Source organism: Carassius gibelio, chromosome B1 (assembly GCF_023724105.1).
Source record: "Carassius gibelio isolate Cgi1373 ecotype wild population from Czech Republic chromosome B1, carGib1.2-hapl.c, whole genome shotgun sequence".
In the NCBI taxonomy this organism is placed as follows: Eukaryota; Metazoa; Chordata; class Actinopteri; order Cypriniformes; family Cyprinidae; genus Carassius; species Carassius gibelio.
Window position 1 is genome coordinate 3080482 of NC_068396.1, and position 16882 is coordinate 3097363.

Here is a 16882-nt window from a genome sequence, read left to right on the forward strand (position 1 = left end):
AAAACTTTAGCCTTTGGTCGAGAAGTGAACTTCCCCACTGAGAATCTGTGTTTTGTTGGTCTCATGTCTATGATCGATCCTCCTCGTGCAGCTGTACCAGATGCTGTGGCCAAATGCCGGAGTGCTGGAATCAAGGTCTTATCATCATTTGAAATCCATTGCTTGAATATCTATCGCATTTAGTGATAAACAATAAATATGGATCTTCTTTACAGGTTATCGTGGTTACTGGTGACCATCCAATCACAGCTAAAGCTATTGCAAAAACAACACTCCGTCCGTTCCAAAATCCAGCAAACAAAAATGTTGCTCTAGATTTCTGTTAATACAGAGTGTATCTTAAGAGATGCTAAGGCATGAGGCCTGATGACGTTTTAGATTCCAGCAGTTCCTCGCACGTGGGACTGGCCGGTTGAGATGACTCACATCAGAAAGATCAAAACTCTTCTCAAACTTATCCACAACTTGTGAAGCCCACGACCTGAGTTTCTGCCATTCCTCGGCAGTCTAGCTGCAAGATGAAGAAGCCTGTCCCACATTACTCGAGAATACTTATCACAAATGAGTGCATTCAGTACCATCGAGCATTGCACATGACACATAACACAAAAGTCATGTGTGACTAGGTGTCAGAAAGCTTCTTAAAGTGATTGTCTGACTTTTTCTATAGTGTTTTTCCACACACACTGAATCAATAAACATCTCCTGAAGACAAATACATTTTATGACAAGTATTACAAGTGCCCAGTTATATGTCCAGAAACTCTGCTAATGACATCACAGGCTGATCCAGTGGATTTGGAGTGTTTTCACACATGAGTCATACTGATGGCATTCCTCTTAGTATCCACTAGAGGACACAGTGTGAGTTCCCTTGAAGGGGAACATCCGTTTACAAACACAGTAGTTTGTTCTGTTTCCTTCTTTTTAGAGATTAAGAATGACCTGATGGTTGTGTTGTTTTGTTTCAGGCTGGGTGGAAAAAGAAACAAAAAGACCTTCTTTTGGGAACAGGTGCAAGAAGACAGTCTTTGGATATTTTCAAAATGAGTCAAATTAAATTTATAAATGTATCAGATTAAAATTAAAACCTTCTCCCCCATTGATCTCACGAAAGAGAGTTTGAGTAAATGCTTATTGCAGGGTACAAGATGTTAATAGCAGTAGTAGTAGTAGCTCAAAACATAAGCACCTTCTCAAAAGAGTCCTGAAGCATGCTTTTTGTTTGTTTGCTGACAAACGGCCCAGTGTTTCCCACAGACTTGCAAATGCAAATTCATTCTCTGCCAGCAGGAGGCACTGTTGGAGCAGGAGAAGTATAGAAGCACTGCGCTCACAAACACTGCTTTATCAGGCATTACAGGAAAGACGAAATCAAAATGATATTGGAAGCTTTTTTGAAGATGGTCAGTTCTTTTCAAAGATACTACATTCGTATAAAAACACCTGCGCTGGATTTTAATTTTGAAATGTGCAGTGCTCAGTTTAGCCTATTCAATGAAGAATAAGTAGGGTGACTAAAATTTTCCTGCGGTGCCCCCCATTCATTTTGCACCCTAGTCAACTGCCTATATCTCCTATTTCACGGGCCGGCCCTGGCTGTTGAACGCTAGTGACTGGTCTCGAAAATAGTGCCATCTGGTGGATAATTTGTGCCATTTATTCTGATCATTTTCAAAATATTTATGTTATGGTGTCAAATGTAGTTTTAAAAGTATTTCAGGCAAGAATATATTTATAAAGACAGCATCTATTTAAATATGTATTTTGCTGATTTCGGAGACGATCAGCTCAAATTTCGATAAGTTCAGATTTTTCAACCCCTGAGGAAGTAAATTAAATGTAATATTTGTAAAATACACCGACGTTTTAGAAAAGTTTTCATGCGCAACAGAAACAGTTTTTACATACTGCTTAATACAGCGGTATATTTTAAAGAATAAAGTTCAACATAATCATATACTATTTTAATACTTATACAGTGGGGTATATATGCTTGTATCTGTGTTGTATGATAAACGTGACTCAATACAACAGTGCGACTACAGTGTAAAAGCTTTTACCTGTTAAAAAACACAGATTTGTGGCCATTATTGGAACTGAAAATGATGAATAAACCCCGAGACACGCGTTATCGTTGTCATGTGGTAATTACTGTCTATGGTCAGACTGCGATCGGTTTGCGCAATGCTGCGTAAAGTCTAACGCACCTTATACAAGCTTCAAATCGAGGCTTCATCAGACACGCCCCTTTATTCTCGATGCCTCGGGTTCAAAAGTCACTACTGAACACATTCAGCTGGTTCCTGTTTGGGAAATGTGTCATTTCCACCCCAGACTAAAGTAAAGAGTTTTTTTTTCCTAATTAAAAAGTATAATTTGCTAATGTTGTTTTTTCCTTTTTTTCTTGTTTGTGTGTTTGTTTTTGCAGAGATGTTGAATGAATTTAAGCTATAAAACATCTTGATGTTGTTTGTGATTATCAGGTCAAATAAGATGCAAAGAAATTAGCTTTTTTTGCGACTTGTGTAAGCTTTACATGTTTTTACAATGTGCATTCTTTGAAACTTATAAGTCAAATAAACTCAATATTTTCCCCTTAAAAAAAAATACCCCTAAAGAAAATTATCGTGCTGTACAAAAATGTGCACTTATACGAGATATTAGGTCTATATAGCATTAATTAATTAATATTTTGTTCGACAACAAGCTGTTCACATAATTCCCAAGCCATCCAGTTAATTTCTTACCTCTGAACTGAGTGCATTTTGCCATTTTTAGTGGCCAATCAGAAACTTCCCAAAGCCATTCCACAAACCTCCAGGTGTATCGAACTCTTTAAAACACTTTATGCCACGTATAAGTTAACATGGCATAAATGTGCAGTGCGTTCATTGAAGAAAACGCTAAACCCAGTATATGTCCCTCAAGTGAGCGCTGTGTGTGTGTGTGTGTGTGTGTGAGAGAGAGAGAGAGAGAGAGAGAGAGAAGAAGCTGCGCCCCCGCGGGGTTCTGACGTCACTTCAGTTATTCAGACATTGATATTATTGACATCACATTTTATAAATGACTTGAAATTACATGTAAATCTCTTAGCACAAACTAAAGCCAAAAAAGTGCTGAAAACATAATGCGTTGAAAGCATTGAAATGTATGCAATTTTCTTCCTTTCTATTTTCAAGGTTCTCTAATTGTAATATAATAATGTGAATATGCAATGACTCTTGTGCTCTTGTAATTACTTTGAAAAAATCTAAATGTGTGCTTTGCATATCACAAATTTAGTTTCTGTTTTGTTTTTCTTGTGTCACTCATAAAATCATCATGACGCTGATCATTTGCATAAAAAAATCCCAAATTACGTGTTGCTATTGGAACTTTAGCAAATTAGTTTATTTGGTAACAAACGAATACATCAAATAAAGGTGACTTGGAAAGAATGGGGGTTTCTCAATGACATCTCTTTTGCTTATGTTGAAACATTTAATTAAGGAAAGGTGTGTAGTACAACTTGTTTGATCACGATTTTTTGAGTCAAATCTTCGCCTCTGCAATGCTTCTGCCTTGTCCTTTTTTCTTCTCTATTTTGATGTGGGGATTTCCGTGGGTTTTCTCAATAAGACTTACCACAAGAACTTCTCCTTTTTCTTCTTTGAATTATGGTGCTGATCTATGCACAAGTTTATATTGTGCAACAGAGCAGAGACTCGTATATGTATCTTTTATACAGTACAGGATCCTAATTCATATCAGCCTTTCAATGATGCAGCAAATGTTTCATGTTCAAGGTCCTTTCAGCGTATGTTTCTCTTAATGCTTCACTGAGTCTCTCTTCTTATCAGATGCAGTTAGAAATTATTTAGTAAATAGTAAAACTAAAAAGCAATTTTTGGTAATATATTTGAGATGGTATCTCAAATAACCTTTCCCTAAGAAAACTGTGATCACGTATTTCTCTCTGTAAGTTATTGTTACTCAGTATGAAGCAACCTTTTGCAATTTAGTAAAAATTATAAATCTGTTTTATTCTTGTATTAAAAATCTGTTTTTGCATGGCTATAAATAGCTTTGTTTGTATATTCACATCTCTTTAGTCTATCTTTAGTAATCAGCTCTATCTAAATAGTTGTTTAACATATTAAAAATAGATATTTAATGGCTTGTTTGAGATAAGGGAACATTTTATAGAAAAATCCTCTGGTCACGAAGCACCTGCCTCACCCATTCACAGCAAGTTTGATATTTGATATTATTTTCTGTGTCCGACCCGTAAGAATGATTTTCCCAGGAACCTGATATACAGATAGACACGCTGTCAGTTTGTGAAGGAAGACAAAGGTCTATTTCTGTGTGTTTTCAGCAGATTAAAGGCGTCTATCATGAAGACGGAGGCTACAGGTGATGTTCTCAATGCTTGTCACAACTGGCTTTCAACCTTGCTAAGACTTTTTCATTTATTCACTCCAAGCATTTGAAAAAAACTAAATCTCTCCAAATCCACACCTTCCTAAAAATAGACTTTGCCTTGAGGAATGGTTTTAAAAGCACGTTTCAAGCTTTCCTTGCAAAGTTAAAGGTTACATGATAGTGATTGTGTACATTAAAACATGCTTTGACTGGCTTTTTGGTGTCATGCAGGTTAAGACAAGAACAGTTCGTTGGTTCCTTCGGGACCAAAAGAGAAATTAAAGAGTTGAATAACCAGTTTTAATAAAGACTGTTTGTCATTCCCAATAAAAGACAAGTGCATTGTTCCAACAGATGGATCATTCATCGATCTTGAGAGACTACAGGCAGTGTGTCTTAATTCATTTAAAAACATAATATAGATTTAGATTTATAAGTAAAACTGTAGATTATATGGCACAAAAAACACAAATAACTGTATACCATCTGTGATGGATATTTAGTGAAATTAAAGGGGCCTATAAGAGAAAGATAACATTACTATGCTCATGATATAATGAATTAAACCACAGACAATCTTAACAATGGCACACACTTATTAAAGGTGGTAGATCATGTTTTAACAACTTAAAAAATTAGGATTATGGATTTTTTTGTCCACTATAAGTTTTTTTTTTTTCAGAAAGATGTTTAATCATCAGTATATCATTAGATAGCAAGCTGTGTTGATGCTTTTGTCGTTGTTACTTGTCCTTTGTTTTATCCACAGAAAAAAGGGGTGTCCATAAACTGTTTGGTTACTGATATTCTTCATGAAACTCATAAAGTTTTAGAACAACTAGAGGTTAAGTAAATGACAAACTTTTCCTTTTCGGATAAACCATCCCTTTACCCTTGAGAACACCTCTCGGAAAGGTTTATTTATGTTACACCCTGTCCTTAGATCCAGGTTGCAATAAATAGAAATGTTCAAACTGTATTAAAATGCACACTGATGGTTCCCGTACACTGTTTAATGATGGCACAATATGTGCGGACAGTTTGAAGGACATGGGGGCCGTGAGACTCTCTCAACTCTGTTCTGTCTTTTATTTAAAGGTCTTTTTTATATAGTACATATATCCATACAATTACATTTTATATCTCCAATAAACCTACTTCAATAAACCCAGGAGAAAAAAATAAAAAATAAAAAGAAAGTGTGTTTATAGACTCAACAAAGTTGCATTGTAAATGATAGTTATAAATTAAAGGTGCAGTAGGAGATCTCGGAAAATGCTCCCACCTTCCCTGGAATCAGCGTCCAAAGCCACGCCCCCTAAACGCATTAACGACAATATTTCCGCCCGTGTTCTCTGATTTGTAAGGCTACTTAGATTTCAATGAACTAAGATTGCCGTTCACACCAAGCACGATAACCATAAAGATAACGATAAACATATAGTTCTAAACTCATTCTTAAAGGGGTCATATTAAGCTTTTTTAAATCATTATTTTGTGTATTTGGTGTAATAGAATATATTGAAACACATTAATTTTCAAGTACTGTACATTAATGTAGCTCCTCTATGCCCCGCCTCTCTCAAATACATCATTTTCTACAAAGTCCCTCCTTCCAGCGCAGTCTGCTCTGATTGGCCAGCTGAAACAGTGCATTGTGATTGGCCAAACACCGCAAGCACTCGTTGGAAACTTTCCATAATCGTGAGCTTCTTCTTTCCAAATAAATGTAAAGGCAGTTAATAATGTCCTTAGTTTTACCATCAGTTCAAGCCTGAAAGATGAACAGAGAGGTGTGACAGACATGGATGAAGCTCGTATGTGTTTACAGTAACAAGACACTTACAGTTAAGAGAGCTGACTCCACTGTGTGACCAACACTCTCTCTCTCTCTCTCTCTCTCTAACACACACACACACACACAAGCGCGCGACATGCAAAACTCAGCATTTGAACATTCAATAGCAAATCCTTAAACTATTAACAAAACATACTTACTGTAGCTGATTCAGAAGCTCCAGATTTTCGTAGCAAAGTCAGAATGACCTCCTCTCATTGGTTCACGAAACGGTTGTCCATAAAATGAATTGCTGTTCTGTTGTAAGTAACCTTAAAGATTCCTAAATGCATCTACCTTCAGAAGGCCAAATTAAGTGCTTTTGCTTTCTCCTAGATACACACAGCACCTCCTTGACATGACTGCTTCAACACTAACTGTGTTACTGGAACCATGCCTTCCTTCTTTAGTGATCATTTGGGCGGCATTACACAAATATTTCCACATAGTGACGTAGACATCAGGGGGAGGGTTTAAACAAGGCGTTTTAGAAGGGCATGACAGAGTATTAACTTTGATAAAGAATATCCCTTTGGATTTGAGACTTTAATCTTTGCAACTTTACAGATCTTCTTTATGCACCAAGAGCTTGTAACACTCCAAAGATTAAGTAAAAATGTTAATCCCATCATATGACCCCTTTAATATAAAAGAACATAAGAGTCCACACCACAGCTATAATGATAAAGTCACAAAGAAACGATATCGCTGAAATCAATTTTTTTTTTCCAGCTGATGAACATTAAAATCATTGACACCCAATCAGAATAAATCCTGCTGTCACAAACTTGATAATTTAAAGCTGTGCTCTTATTGTGAAGAAGAAGTACATACTTTTGAGTATGTATCAGAATAGAAGGCAAGCAAAGTTTTTAAATACTTTTTATGCATGTTAGTAGTTCTAATTAAATCTTCGTCCACTATGCAATGTGTTGTGGGTATTATTGACATAGTCTTTTCAACATACTACGATTTGAGACATACTAATTCTATTTTCTAATACTATTTAGGACGGATAGAATGTGAATTGTGATGCAGCAAGATCTTGTTGATCACAAAATTACATATTATTCACACAATAGCAACTAATAATTCAGAATTATCGGATTTTCCAATAATTCGTCTTTTTCATCTTCTAAAATAGCCTATACTGCTTTATTTATATTCAGAAAGTCTTCCAGTTTTGTGGAGATTCAGAGAGAGATCGGACATGATAGTTATGGGATTTAAAAAAAAAAATATATATATATATATATATATATATATATTTCAGGTTTAAGAAGTGTTTTAAAATTGCATCAACAACTGATAAATACATCAATTTCTATTTGAATTATCACTCAGTAGGTTATTTTAACGTGTATTACTATAGCTTTCGAAGGCTTTTGTCTTTCAAACATACTTAAATGCACAGTCACATTATTTATTGCTTTATTTTCGTATAATGCAGGCATTCCCAAAATGTATTTATTTATTTTTGTTATATGAACATCTTTCACCCAGTATATTTATTTGAAGTTTTTTTTTTCTTTTTAATAAATATCTTAATAATTTGCATGTTCACTGTTAATGGTCAGATGACATGCAGGTAAACAAATCAAATATGTAAGCGTTTTATTTTGATGTATGTTATTTTAAAATGACAAAATGACAAATTGTTTTAACTGTACTTTTTAGGATTTAATTAATTATTAGCTATTTATTAACACAACCCCCTGCAGTTGCTTTACAAAGTTTGTAATGTAATGTTTAATGCATTTCATGGTGTTAAAAAAATAAAAATGGAACATATTTTCTTACTATTTGTAACTTTATATCAAAATGTTGCAAGATTATCCTATTTAAATCAATGTGATATACAAGTTAGGTCAAAATTAGCAATTTGTAAGCTCTGTTAGAATACTAAAAGTACAATTGAAGGGTATTTTATTAAATACATAAACATATAAATGTATTTGTAGTATATTCAGCATTAAATAATGCATTTCAAAAATATTTGAGTATATTTATTTTTCACTATAGGGAATGCAGCTCAATTTACGAGATATTCATTTGAACAATAAATAGATGTTGGTGGAAATAGTAACCTGAGTAACAACTCTCTTAACTCTGTTGCATAAGTTAACAGCTCATCCTTTTGAAGTGTCTTTGACCTTTTTTATATGTGTATCTATGTTAAAACGTTATATCTCCCACCCTAACTAAACAAACCCATGAAAAACAATGAAATAAAGTAGCCAGGATGTAAAACTAGCTGACGGTGTGAACAGAGTGTGTTTATAGCCTCAACAAAGTTGCATTGTAAATGAATTTTAAAACATTTAATATTTACTGTTACAGAATAGACTCATTTTCAGCAATACGAGCAATTAAATGGAGCTCACTTTACTAGAAATTAATTCAAACATGAAACATGAGGTTGGTGGAAATAATAACCAAGACATTTTAACCATGAATAGGAGTAAAGTTCGTTTAGAAATTAGGTAAATAAAACATTTTAGCCATGAACAGGAGTATAGATAGTTAGATGAAGTAGTTTAGTAATATCGTAAATATGCATATAATCCATAATTAATGCTAATATTTATTTTCTAACAGCATTGGCTTTCAGAAATGTGACTAACGATCAATACACTGAACAAGAAAATGGTGATGGATTTACTTTGAAACTATTTTCACTAAAGTTAAAATTTAAAGACATACTCCAGTAATCTTCAAAAAAAAAAAAAAAAAAAGAAGAACAAAAAACTGCATACTGTCAACAAATGAAACATTTTAACATTTAGTTCAACAAATCTTAAAATAATACAACAGATTATATTCATATTTAAAATGCATTGCAGAGTTTAACAGATGAATCAGAGGGATTTAATGAATCATGCATTTAACCATAGACAATCTTTACAATGGCACACACTGTATTAAGGTGATAGCTCACATTTTTATCCTTCAACAGTATAATGGAGTTGTTGTCTGCTTTTCAGAAAGACGTTTCATCAGCTGAACAATCAGTATGTTGTTAGATGCCAGTGCAAACCATCAATGTACTTCAGTCCCTCACAGCCTCATTCACATTTTTTTAAGCAAACGTTAAATATACTGCATCCCTGAAGATCTATAGCAATGCTTTAACTGTGATATTTTTTTTTTAATAATAATAATAATGATTCCTACCTTGTTGTGATTGTCATTGTTGCTTGTCCTTTATGTTATAATAGTTGTGATCAACAGTGCAAATGTGTTCCAAAAGAATAATATTATTAGGACCATAAACTGTTTGGTATTCTTCATCTTCTTTTATGTTCAACAGAAGTAAGAAACTCATAAAGTTTCAGAACAACTAGAGGTTGAGTAAATGACAGACTTTTCCTTTTCGGATAACTATCCCTTTACCCTTGAGAACACCTCTTGGAAAGGTTTATTTATGTTACACCCTGTCCTTAGATCCAGGTTGCAATAAATAGAAATGTTCAAACTGTATTCAGATGTAAACTGATGGTTCCTGTACGCTGTTTAATGATGGCACAATATGTGCGGATGTTTAAGACGGGTTGAAGGACATGAGGGCCGTGAGACTCTCTCTGTTGCATGAGTTAAAGAACATGTACTTTTTAAATGTCCTTTTTTTAAACCTGTATTTATATAATTATATTTTATAGCCTCAACCCAACCTAAACAAACCCACGAGAAAAAAAAAGAAAAAAAAGGAAAGAAAGAAAGAAAGAAAGCACTCAGGATGTAATACCAGCTTATGGGTGTGAACGGACTGTGTTTATAGCCTCAACAAAGTTGCATTGTAAATGACAAACATTTTATATTTACTAAATATAATGTATATTTCTTTTTTAAAATGTTACAGGTTTTGGTCATTTTCAGCAATACGACGAATTGAATGTAGCTTTATTTGCTCAAAATTCATTCGAACACTAAATAAAGGTGGGGGGAAATAGTGACCCAAGACATTTTGGCCATGAACGGGAGTATAGATAGTTAGATGAAGTAGTTTAGTAATATTTTAAATATGCATATAATCCATAATTACTGTCTAATATTTCTATTACATGTTGGGTTTTAGCAATGTGGTAAAACATATATAAAATTAAAGTTACATTCATATTCATATTATAATCAGAAATAAATCTCACAAGTTGAAAGACTGAAATAATATAATTTACTTTTTTTGTAAAACATACTCCGATAATCTTCAAAAATCATTGTTTTACAGTGTTACTACCAATAAGTGAAAAAAAGCTTAATATGAAACATTGTGCATACCATTTTAACATTTAATTCAACAAATCCTTGAATAAATAACAGAATAGATTATATTAATATTTCAAATGCATTGCAGAGATTAACAAATAGTTCAGAGGGAAGTCTTGTTTTCCAATATAAATGCCCTTTTGATTTGGGATTTCATCACAAAATGATTTGCATTTCATTCAGATGTAAATGTCTTCAAATGTAAATAAAAAAAAACAAAGAGGTAAAAGTAATAAAAGTAAACCTGGGTGCAATTTCCATAGCAATACTTCATAAAAGACCAAATAAATACCAAGAACTAAACAAATAAGGATCTGAATGAACATTTAAAGGAAGTTATTTGTCCTGAGTTATTATTAACAAGCCGTAGATCTGTTGATAAGACAATAGTTAATAGACCAGTCCTTCACCTGGGTGTCACAGACATGACCTACCTGTATAAACGAAGGTTAAATAAATGTTAAAACTAAATGACACCTGACAAACCCCTCCCTATTTTCCCAGAACACCTCCCCATTACACAGGTGAGATGGAAGGGTATAAATCAGGGAACCTGGTTTGGACACACAGGGACTTCTGTCTCCAAGACCAGACACAAGAAATCACTGGATTTTTGAGTAGTCACCAAGGAAAATGGGGCTCGGGGTAAGTCAACCAAAGCTATACTGCTGGATTCATTGCTTAATTTCTTTCATTATGCATGCATTTCATTTAAAAAAAATTGGGCGATTTATACATTTATTTGTTTTACATCTTACAGACAGGGAATGATAAGTACAAATTGGCAGCAACGTCAGAAGATGGAGTCAAAAAGCCCAAAAAAGGGAAAAGGAGCAAAAAGGACATGGATGAACTGAAGAAAGAAGTGGAACTGGTAAGAAATTATTAGCATATTCATTAATTCATGCTTTTCCTACTTTCGGAATTATCGGGATTTCAAACTTCTTTTCTCTTCCGCAGGAAGATCACAAGTTGACCTTTGAAGAACTTAACCGAAAATACGGCACTGACCTAACCAAGGTAACTAAATTTTAGTGACACTTTTGGGGGAAAATAATGATGCATTATTTCTGTTTTGAATCATTTGTGTGAATTAAACCTTACGTTTAGTTACAAAGTGTAATGAAATAATGAATCTTTAGCCCATATGTATCTGAAATTATTATTTATGAGCATCTGTTTTCTGCATGCCTTTAATCTTGTGGCAGGGTTTGACCAATTTTCGAGCAAAGGAAATCTTAGATCGTGATGGACCGAATGCCTTGACTCCACCTGTTACGACTCCAGAATGGGTCAAATTCTGCAGACAGCTGTTTGGGGGATTTCAGACACTGCTGTGGATTGGTGCATTTCTTTGCTTCTTTGCATATACGATCCAGGCTGCCTCGTCGGAAGAACCAGCAAATGACAATGTATGGCAGATAATGTTTTGTCTTCCTTACTGCAATGACATAACATAGTTAATATGTCAATTAACCTAGTAAAATGAATGTAGTAGAATGTTTTGTTTAATAAATATTTGAACTGATAAATTTAATTAAAAATTAAATTTATGCATTTAGCAGACTTACAGTGCATTCAGGCTATACATTTTTTTACCTATCATGTGTTCCCGGGGAATCGAACCCACAACCTTGCGCGTGATAGTCCAATGCTCTCCCAATTGTGTAATTGTCTGTAACTGTGAAATTTCTATAAAATAATCTAATTAATGACTAATTATTAATTTCCTTGCAGCTGTATCTGGGACTTGTGCTTGCTTTCGTTGTCACAGTCAATGGATGTTTCTCATACTATCAAGAAGCCAAGAGCTCCAGGATCATGGAATCTTTTAAGAACCTTGTTCCTCAGGTATAAAAATGTAATTTCTCTTTATGCCAAAAAAAAAAGCTTTGACAATGTACAAAGGATATTCATGTTTATGTACATTTGTTGTCATGTAGAAAGCCCTGGTTGTGCGTGATGGAGAGAAAAAGATCATTGACGCTGAGGAAGTAGTTGTAGGTGATCTTGTGGAGGTCAAAAGTGGAGACAGAATCCCAGCTGATATTCGTGTCATCTCTGCACAAGGATGCAAGGTAAAAGCTAAAGAATTTAATGGAAGAAAAAAAATTGTCATGAAACATCTCTCCTTGCTTTCCTTTCCAGGTGGACAACTCTTCCCTCACTGGAGAATCTGAGCCCCAGTCTCGTACTCCTGACTTCTCTAGTGAAAACCCCTTGGAGACAAGAAACATTGCATTTTTTTCTACCAACTGCGTTGATGGTACAACATTAAAGTATCTTTAAAACAGATGTGGTCAAAATGTATGACTAAATGTCTTCAATGATGCATTAACATGACAATATTCCATATAGGTACCGCCAGAGGGATTGTCATCAACACCGGTGACCGTACTGTTATGGGTCGTATTGCATCACTTGCCTCCAGTCTGGAAGGTGGACAGACACCAATTTCTAGAGAGATCGAGCACTTCATCCACATCATCACTGGTGTAGCTGTCTTCCTGGGTTTGACCTTCTTAATCCTGTCCCTGATTCTTGGCTACACCTGGTTGGAAGGGGTCATCTTCCTTATTGGTATCATTGTCGCTAATGTACCTGAAGGTCTCCCTGCCACTGTAACCGTAAGTCAGCGTAATATTATGTTTTATACATATTTCCAAATTCCAATGATTGCTTAATGTGCATTTACTCACATAGGTGTGTCTAACTCTGACTGCCAAACGTATGGCGAAGAAGAACTGTCTGGTGAAGAATCTCGAAGCGGTGGAAACTCTTGGCTCAACGACAACCATCTGCTCGGACAAGACTGGTACATTGACCCAGAACCGAATGACTGTCGCTCACATGTGGTTTGACAACCATATTCATATAGCAGACACCACAGAGAACCAAACTGGAACCTCATTTGAAAAGAGCTCTGCTACTTGGGCCGTCCTCTCACGTGTTGCTGGCCTTTGCAATCGTGCCGTCTTCCTATCAAGTCAGGACCATCTTCCAGTTCTTACGGTGTGCTATCTTAATATGTAGATTTTAGAAATACATTAAAAATGCATTTAAAACCATGCAAGTTTTAGATTTCGTATCATTGAGAGTGGCAGCTTTTTCACATCACATCTGTTTTGCAGCGAGAAACAGCTGGTGATGCCTCAGAGTCCGCTCTGTTGAAGTGTATCGAGCTGTGCTGCGGTTCAGTCACTGAAATGAGAGAAAAGTATCCAAAAGTTGCTGAGATCCCTTTCAACTCCACCAACAAGTATCAGGTATTTTTGTTGAGATGTTCTTGAGAGATTGGTTTTTACATGTACTGGTCATCCTAATAGGCCTTTAAAATGCATTTTCTAGCTCTCAATCCACAAGAATCCCAATTCTTCGGAGTCCAAGCACCTGCTGTTGATGAAGGGAGCCCCTGAGAGAATCCTAGATCGATGCTCTACTATTTTGATTCAAGGAAAAGAGCAGCCTTTGGACGATGAAATGAAAGATGCTTTCCAAAATGCTTATGAAGAACTCGGAGGTCTTGGAGAAAGAGTGCTGGGTAAAGCCACCTTATGAAGTACACCTTGTGAAAACACTTGTTATGATTACAGATTAGTAACACAGAGTATAGTAGATCACATAATTATGAACAACTCAATGTTTTCCCTCATAGGCTTCTGTCACTTTAGCCTCCCTGACGACCAGTTTCCTGAGGGTTTTGCATTTGATACTGAAGAAGTGAACTTCCCCACTGAGAACCTGTGTTTTGTTGGCCTCATGTCTATGATCGATCCTCCTCGTGCAGCTGTACCAGATGCTGTTTCCAAATGCCGGAGTGCTGGAATCAAGGTGTTATACTCATTCAAGTTATACTGCTCGAATAAACTGTAAATACAATAAAAAATGGTTAAAGATAGATGGTCAAACCATCTGAGAAGGAGGTTGAAATTACTGATGAAGGCCATGGAGGCACCTTTTTTTCAACTGAAATATGTGAAACGATCAAATGATCAATCTGAATAATCTATTACAGGTTATCATGGTTACTGGTGACCATCCAATCACAGCTAAAGCTATTGCAAAAGGTGTAGGCATCATCTCTGAAGGCAACGAGACTGTGGATGATATTGCAGCCCGGCTGAAAATCCCAGTTGAAGAGGTCAATCCAAGGTATACATGTTACCTTTGCCACTTGCAACATATTTTCCCCTTCTATTTCAATATTCAGCAAACAAAAATGTTGCTCTAGATTTCTGTTAAAACAAAGTGTATCTCCAGAGATGCTAAGGCCATTGTGATCCATGGTGGTGAACTGAAGAACATGACCCCAGAACAGCTGGATGAGGTCCTCCATTACCATTCAGAAATTGTGTTTGCCAGAACTTCTCCACAACAAAAGCTGATCATCGTGGAAGGCTGTCAGCGACAGGTAACCTCAGACTGTTATCTATCTGATCCTACTTAAACTAGAGGATTTTACATAGGAAGTTCCATTTTAATGCATTTCATCTCTCTTATCAGGGTGCGATTGTAGCTGTAACCGGTGATGGTGTCAATGATTCTCCCGCTCTGAAGAAGGCTGATATTGGTGTGGCTATGGGTATCGCTGGATCTGATGTATCTAAACAGGCTGCTGACATGATCCTCCTGGACGACAACTTTGCCTCAATTGTCACTGGAGTAGAAGAAGGCATGATATTGAAAACTTAATTTCAATAAAGAATGATAAAGGTTACTTAGACACTTATTTCTCTAAATTATCTTCAACTTCAGGACGTCTGATCTTTGACAACTTGAAGAAGTCTATTGCCTACACGCTGACTAGTAAGATCCCGGAGATGTCACCCTTCCTCTTTTTTGTCCTTGTGGGTATTCCTCTACCTTTGGGCACCATCACCATTCTCTGCATTGACCTGGGCACTGACATGGTATGGAGAGGAACTCAGTTTAGACATTTAAATGTAGATAGAATGCTGTTTAATGTGCATGTATTCATTTTGATCTACTTCTTGTCACAGGTTCCTGCGATCTCACTGGCCTATGAAACTGCTGAAAGTGACATCATGAAGAGACAACCCAGAAATGCTGAAAAAGATCGGCTGGTGAATGAGAGGCTCATCAGTATGAGCTATGGTCAAATTGGTAAGAGTATACTATTCCGTACAAAGCACTCTAGGTGTGCATTTCTGTTCGTTTCTTACGTGTCTTTATATTTAAATTTTAGGGATGATGCAAGCAGTTGGTGGGTTCTTTACTTACTTTGTAATTCTTGCTGAGAATGGATTCTTGCCCAAAGATCTGGTGGGAATTCGAATTGGGTGGGAAGACAGATTTGTCAGTGACTTGGAAGACAGCTATGGCCAGCAATGGGTAGGTGTCACAGCTTCACCAAACCAGAGAGACACCAAACCAACATTTCTACCTTTCTTTTAAATATTGCTTCTTGTCTGATGCAGACCTATGAGCGCAGGAAGATTGTGGAGTATACATGCCACACAGCCTTCTTTACCAGTATTGTGATTGTGCAGTGGACTGACCTGCTCATCTGCAAAACCAGGAGGCTTTCCATCTTTCAACAGGGAATGAAGTATGTACACATCAAACAAGCCATACGATATTGGCGATATCTATCAAACTTGATTTTTTTTCTTTTCAGTTCTACCAGTTGTTACTCATTGTACATCTATAAGCCCAGCTTGGCCAGTTATTAATCTTATTATTTTAATTTCTTTCACAGGAATAGAGTCCTCACCTTTGGTCTGTGTGTGGAAACCGCTCTGGCAGCATTCTTATCCTACTGCCCAGGCATGGATGTTGCTGTCCGGATGTATCCAATGAAGTAAGTGAAATCAGAAAGTTTTAATGATACTTGCTTAAAGGCATTACATTTCCTTTTTAACCAATTAACCGTGTTTTCTTTATTTTTTAGACCATTGTGGTGGTTCTGTGCTATGCCATATTCACTGCTCATTTTCATCTATGATGAAGTTAGAAAATACATTCTTAGGCAGAACCCAGGAGGTAATATTCACTTTCACAGTACATCTAAACATGTTTCCCAATTATAAAGTTTAATTTTTATGACAGAGAGGACTTACATTTTTCCATTCCTTTTATAGATCAAGAATTAACTGATATTTGTGCTGCTTTGTTTCAGGCTGGGTGGAACTAGAAACATACTACTAAAACAACACGCTTCTATTGAGGATGTTCAAGAAGACATTCATTTTGATGTTTTCAAAATGATACAAAGTCAATAAATACGTAAATTAAATTAGCTGAATTTGTTTTTGTCTTTTTAGGAAATATTATAAAAAAGATTAAAGTGACTTTCACAATAAAGTCATTTTACATTAGTTGCATTAAGCAACATATGATATTAACTACATCCTG

General features: G+C 35.7%; 1 protein-coding gene across 2 annotated transcripts; it reads left to right on the forward strand.

The window, feature by feature from the left end:
* The first annotated feature begins 17 nt into the window (after window positions 1-17).
* LOC127948931 (sodium/potassium-transporting ATPase subunit alpha-1-like) lies at window positions 18-16763 on the forward strand. 2 transcript variants are annotated; one of them, XM_052545793.1, is made up of 22 exons: window positions 11064-11152; window positions 11268-11381; window positions 11468-11527; window positions 11716-11919; window positions 12245-12358; window positions 12451-12585; window positions 12656-12773; window positions 12866-13134; window positions 13211-13519; window positions 13639-13773; window positions 13856-14048; window positions 14163-14338; window positions 14523-14659; window positions 14768-14918; window positions 15011-15179; window positions 15263-15417; window positions 15508-15631; window positions 15714-15859; window positions 15946-16076; window positions 16227-16328; window positions 16419-16510; window positions 16647-16763. In XM_052545793.1, exons 1-22 carry the CDS (start codon window positions 11141-11143, stop codon window positions 16673-16675), a joined length of 3075 nt encoding a protein of 1024 aa, XP_052401753.1. In that variant the 5' UTR covers window positions 11064-11140; the 3' UTR covers window positions 16676-16763. The 2 variants fall into 2 exon arrangements, with proteins under 2 accessions (XP_052401754.1, XP_052401753.1); XM_052545794.1 differs by lacking the exons at window positions 11064-11152; window positions 11268-11381; window positions 11468-11527; ... (7 more) ...; window positions 13856-14048; window positions 14163-14338 and adding an exon at window positions 18-135.
* Window positions 16764-16882: the final 119 nt, after the last annotated feature.